The sequence below is a fragment of the Lactuca saligna genome, chromosome 4 (assembly GCF_052625555.1).
Source record: "Lactuca saligna cultivar CGN05327 chromosome 4, ASM5262555v1, whole genome shotgun sequence".
Taxonomy (NCBI): domain Eukaryota; kingdom Viridiplantae; phylum Streptophyta; class Magnoliopsida; order Asterales; family Asteraceae; genus Lactuca; species Lactuca saligna.
The window spans coordinates 238,766,590-238,773,211 of NC_136420.1; the positions used below are offsets into that span (position 1 = coordinate 238,766,590).

A 6,622-nucleotide genomic window follows, 5' to 3' on the forward strand; every position below is an offset into this window, starting at 1 on the left:
ACTCACTAAGCTTCGTGTTTACTATGTTGTGTTATATATGTTTCAGGTACTTCTCAGGATTGTGGGAAGTCACCGACTTTATTGTACACACACCTCTTTGAGATTATGTTTGAGGATTTTTGGATATTATCAGCCATAATGTTGAAATGCGTTTTGAAAACTGATACATTTGTGATTTTTGTGAAATGTGATATCAAGTTTTATATGGTCCAAAAATGAAAACTTTTGTTTGAAAATTTAAGGTGTTAAATTTAACCCATAAAATTCACAAACAGTTGAGACCATAGTTTGATATTCAACTTCATTGGAAGAATGAGACACTATTGATTCCTTCTTTATTTTCCAAGAAACCGGGGCACCTCCAAGCACAAGCAAGTCTCTTATTTGGAACATCTTGCATATGGGCACACGATCCAATCAGAGTCATAGAAACCAATTCACACTACATCTGTAATTTGTGGAAAAAGAATTCCTTGACTCTTTGTCCTTTTTCGATACCTTGGGACCCTAATCACAGCTTGCATGTAACTATGTCATGAAACAGAATTGACTCAACATGTTGGTTGTATATATAATATCATGACGTTTAGTTTGACGATAGATGAGTAGAGGTATAATTTGGAAATATTGACTAGCATCGACTTAAGCTTCTTATTCTCGCTGATCTAACTTCAAGTTTTGTTCGATAGGAATGGCGTTCGGTTTATAATCCAACATCCATTACCTTTGAGAATGTCCAAAATATATATCCATTGACTCAAAACCAAACCAAGAAAATATTTAAAATATCCAAGATCTTTGATACTAAAAGCTTCATCAAGTTGTTTCTTCATCTATTGAATGCGGTCGGAATTATTTCTAACTATAATGATATCATCGGCATAAATCAAGATGGCAATGTAAATTTCGTCTTGATTTTGTATAAATAGTGAATAATCGGGTTTGGATTGGATAAATTATATACTCAAAAGAAACTTTGTGAATTTATGGTACCATTTTCGAGAGGCTTGCTTTAACCCGTAGAGATATATTTGTATACTATAAAATGAGTTTCATTATACTTGGAAAAACATTGTGGAACTTTCGTACACAATTCCTCATCTAAGTCTCCATGTAAGAAGTCATTTTTGTCATCGAGTTGGTGTATAAACCAGTTTTTTCTTTCATGCGACTGCTAAGGGTAACTGGTTTACAACTCGTATGAAAATGTCATGATAGTCAACACCTTCCATTTGAGTGGACCCCTTTACCACTAGTTGATCCTTGTATCATTCTATTTAGCCATTTCATTTGTGTTTGATTTTATAAACAGTAGTCTATTTTACTTTTGGTAGATGAATAAGAGTCCATGTTCCTTTATTTTCAAGAGCTCGAATTTCCTGTTGCATATCTTTTTGCCAATGTTCATCGTAAAAAGCTTGCTTAAAATATATTGGCTTATTATTTGGTGTAATGGATTTTAGGTAAGCTTTATGATTTTTAGAAAAATTTCATTAGAAACAAAATTAGAGATAGGGTGTACTGTTGAAGCCTCTTGATTGGAGCCATGTTGTTGTTCATTTATTAAGGGGGGGGGGGGGGGGTGTTTAACAATATAATCCATGAATTTATGTGGCAGTTATTTTGTCTTGGCGCTTCTTGTCGTATTCCAATTCTCTGCTTCACCGTTTTGTACATGTCGATACGCGGACTCAATTAGTTTGGCATGTGGCCCTATTTAGCGCTATTGGGCGGACTATATTTTACATCCTCCTCATTGTGTTCGTCTTGGAGGTTAACGAGACCATCATGGTTGTTGTCATCCGATTCATTTATGGGAATGGATTGTAATGTTTGATCGAGAGGGTGTTGTCCATAACATGCGCATCATGGTATTTGATTGGTTCTTCACTTTCACTGTATTGATCGACTTTAGCATTCTTGAGTGGGAGAATGTCTTCAGTAAATAACACATCCCTGCTAACAATGCTTATTTGTGCTTTATTATCATAAATCTCTTATCCCTTGGTTCCAAGAGTCAAGGTGGTCTGCCATGTTGTGGATGTGACATATGGTGACACAAAAATTGAACATGTGGTAGACTTCTAAAAGGAAGGATGTGGAGGAATGTGTTTGCATCACGTGGCATACAAAAGGAGGAGCTAGCAACGCCAATAGGCATGACACGTCCATTATAACGCGTGATGTACTCCCCTAATTTCCCTATACATATATATATATATATATATATATATATATATATATATATATATATATATATATATATATATATAACTATAAAATTCTCACATATTTCTCATAAATATCCTCCTAATCACTCCTAAACGACCCCAAACCTTCAACGCCTGATTTTAGTAATATTCAGGGTTAGGCAGCTAGACTCTAGAGCGCCGAAGGGCCCAAAGAAATACAAGTTTCGGTTTCAAAGTTCTATCTGTGCGTTTTTCCAGTTTTCTCTAAAACGTATGTAACCTAAGCTACACTTTATTGCTTTCAGTGTATGTTATATTGATAGTAATAAGTTGTTATTATGAAACTATAGATAAGATTTAGCAGTGAATCCGAATCATTATACTAATTGATCTACTTACGAGAGAGGTGTCTAGAATAATCATATTAGCTTGGTTTGTTAGATTTAAAAAACTCTATATGCGAAAGAGGTTTTGCCTCCTAACTGTTATGCCTAGTTGATCCTTACTTGATAGATCTTAATGTAGACATTGGGGCTAGTGAGGAATCTAGACTATAATTATTATAGTCACCATTATTATGAAACTAGACAAGGCTTTGTACTTTATGCGTTTCGGTCCTTTCATAGTATGCGGCGAAGTGCTGCAAAGATCATCAGTCATCCACGTTTATCAAATGAGTGCATAGTTACAAAGTATTTAGAGAATTAAATGATATATGTGCCTATTATGTACAATATGTGTTGGATATGATGTAATTTTACTTGGTTTAATTATATAAGTGTTTTTGAATATATATATATATATACATATATACACACACACACACACACACACACACATATATATATATATATATATATATATATAAACACACACATAGACATACATACAAATATATCAAGTAGTGATGGGTGATGAGAGATTGGAGATGAGAAATGAAAAATAATTAGGAGATGCTCTGACCCTTACTTGTGATGTTTGTTATGTAGTCATATATTAGAGTATAGATGGCGACCACGTATTAGTCTAAATAGTCCAGTGGAACATCGATAGGTTTCAACCTATGGGTGATGAATTTAAGAGTTCAGGCAATGTAAGAACAGTGTGTTCGTACGATGTACTAGATCGAAGAATTATAATTTCATGCAATTTAAGAACCGTGTATTCATGCGATGTGCTCTATCAACAAATTACGAGTTCGGGCGATGTAAGAACCGTGTATTCAATGCAATGATTTGATGATGAAAATTGTGAAATATTGTTAGTGATGGAAATATAAACTGCGATGATAGGCAACCAATATTAAGTGAAGCCCCTAGCAATGAAAATATATAATGTGATGATATATAGGTGATGATTATATAATAAATGGAGATGTAGATGATGATTCGTAGGAGAGAATCTTAGAATAAATGTAGAAGAGAACGGGGATAGGTAATTGGGTTAATTGTTTTATAGTTAAACATATTAACTATATTATTGTTGGTGAAAACCCTATCAACTCACCAATGTTCCCAACAACACCGACTCAGCTTCCTTGTATAACAGGTAGCGGTACAAAGGTACATGCATGATGAGAGATTCAAGGAAATGTAGGCTATTAGTATAAGACAATGTAAGACCTGGTTATGCTTATGTTTTGTATCAGTGATGACATCCCACATTTTTATAAATTAATGAAAAATATTTCTTCTGAAATACTTTTATGGGAAAAACTTTGCATTTATAAATAAACTCTGTTTTAAATAAGCATAAATAAGAAGTTTGAAAATGCTCATGGAAATGGAGATGTCACGATTAATGCAATCATGATTGATAAATGGGCATTAGAAGAGATTAACATGATACTAACATAAGTCAATAAATCTCATTTTCTAGGAATCTCATAGAGCATTATATCGACAATAGTTTGTCCACCTAAATAATTTCATTTTGTAATTTTCGGCTAATCCACTTTATAGTGTGAAGCCAAGTATGGATCCTATCCTTTTGATTATTAATTTGGTATTTGATAATTATATTAAAATGATTTCTTGATCACACTTATTGTTTTTTTTTCCTTGGGGCGTACCAAATGAACTAGTAGCTCAAATACATGTTCCAAAGAACAAGATCGAACTGAGAGATTCAAGGTGATGCAATCGATTATAGGTTGCAAGGAACATGAGGGTGGTTTTGTGAGTACCCATGTTCTAAAGTTGAAGGGGGACTTTGATAGACTTGAATATCATGGCTTCCCATTTACTCAAGAGTTGGCTATTTATGTCATTCTTAACTCTTTGACAAGTGCATACAAGCAGTTCACTATGAACTAATATATGAATGTTTTGAAAACAATATCATGGAGCTACATTGGATGCTCAAGATTGCTAAGGAAAGCATTGTTCCACTTAGAAACACTAGTTCAACCAGTCCTGCACTGGATATTAGAGAAGGTGGTGTCAAGAGAAAGAGGCCTCCTCATCCTAATATTAAGGTAAAAGGGAAAGAGAAAGTTAGTGATCCACATTCCAACCCTAAGAAGGATGTTTCTAACATACCAACAGTGAATGTCCCTAAAGAAACCATTTGCTACTACTGCCAAGAAACGGGCCATTGGAAATGTAGATGCCCTAAATATTTGGAAGATATTAAGAAGAACAAATCAAAGGTTGTTGTCACTTCATGTATATTTACAGTTGGATTACATTCAACCTCTACTTCTAATAATTGGATACTTGACATAGGATGTGGAACCAACATTTATTCTGATTTACAGGGACTAAGACAAAGTAAGAAGCTAAGGCATGGGTATTTGATTTAATCATGGGGAACAAGAGTAGAGTAGGTTTTACCAAGATTCGAGATTGCGAGCTTTGATTACCTTCTAGTTTTTCTGTTGTTTTAGGATATTTTTGCTCTTTGCCTTACATGGCAAGATACATCATTTCATTTTATGCATTTTGGCGTGACAGTTTAAATTTGGATTTGCTAATGATAATGCTAGTATTTTGGTTTACAATGATAATACTCTTCATTTAAAAAAAATCCTTGCAATGGCATATATAAATATGTGACTGGTGTAAGTAGAAATGATAACTTAATCTTAAATTTTGGTTCTTCTACTTTGGATAAATCATGTTTCTAATAAAATTCCTTCTTCGTTGTAAAACTGAAGCATAAGTTTGGAGGTGAACTCTCCACGATTATCACATCTAATCCTTTTGATGTGTTTTTCAAATTCAACTTTCACCATTTTTTGAAAGTCAACAAGACATGTACTAATATCATCAACTATAGTGGGGAAGTAGTTAGCCTTTGTATAGGATTTTATTCGATACCCACCCCAAATATCAAAATGAATCAAATCGAAAATTATTTGTTTTTAATAGAACTAATAGAAAAATGTTTTCAATAAAGTTTTTCCTTATCCCAAGAATCACAAATTTCATTACTAAACTAATGGAATTACTTTTAACTGAATCAATTGTAGAGAGTTTTCCCTTTGAGGCATGAACCAATCTTTTGTGCCAAGTGTCTGTGTTAGTCAACATAACCTTCCTATCCTTGGCCATCCCCATTGGACACAACCCCCCATCACACCTACCCGTTCCAATCAAATTCCTCAATTGTTAACCCTCCATTACATAAAAATCAGGAAAAAAACATTACATCACATTGGAGATCTTTACTTATGTAACTAACAGAAAGTAGATTGCTTTTAATGTTTGGAGCACATAGAATTCCGTTCACTTTTATTCCCCCACTGAGAGAGTATAATTGCCTCTTCCCTTGAGATGAATGGATTCACCATTAGTTATAATGGTTCGAGACTTAAAAAAATGTTATATTCTTGTTCTTGATCAAGTTAGGTAAATAAGTTATGTGTTCAGTACGTGCAACCTGAATCAATAATCCAGTAACCTTTATTACCATCATGTCACTTCGTTGTTGTTGATACCAGAGAAGTGTTTCATGAACAATTAACAATCCATATTGGTAACTATAGTATTGGGCTAGAACCGAGTAAAATGTAGCCAACTTTCGGTTTTCCCTTCTCACTTTTCCCGGGCCACCATTCTAGGTATAGTATTAACTTGAAATACCCTTCCTTCTTGTGACCGTTCTTTCTACATAATGTGAAATGATCGTTCTTTCTACACCTAATGTTTTAGTTTAATAACAAACAATTTAGTTCGTTTTTTCTTCAGTTTTTGGCTTTAAACTAAATCATATCGAATTTTTGGTCTTCTTAAATAGATTAAGATCCTAACAAAGTTCATTTACTTTGCTTTCTTTGTTATTATATTAGGTTTTGAATCGGTTTTCTGATGATTATTTTTTGGTCCACTCATCTAATTGCTAGCCGTTCATGCTAATATAATATCCTAAAAAGTAATATTTCTAGCAACATGATACTAGACAAATGAAGAATGAGACTAACCTATCAA

At 33.6% G+C, this 6,622-nt stretch overlaps 1 protein-coding gene across 1 annotated transcript; it reads left to right on the forward strand.

Moving 5' to 3' along the window:
• Window positions 1-4,533: 4,533 nt before the first annotated feature.
• On the forward strand, window positions 4,534-4,995 carry LOC145040553 (uncharacterized). Its single transcript, XM_078988468.1, has one exon. It carries the CDS (start codon window positions 4,534-4,536, stop codon window positions 4,993-4,995), a length of 462 nt encoding a protein of 153 aa, XP_078844594.1.
• Window positions 4,996-6,622: the final 1,627 nt, after the last annotated feature.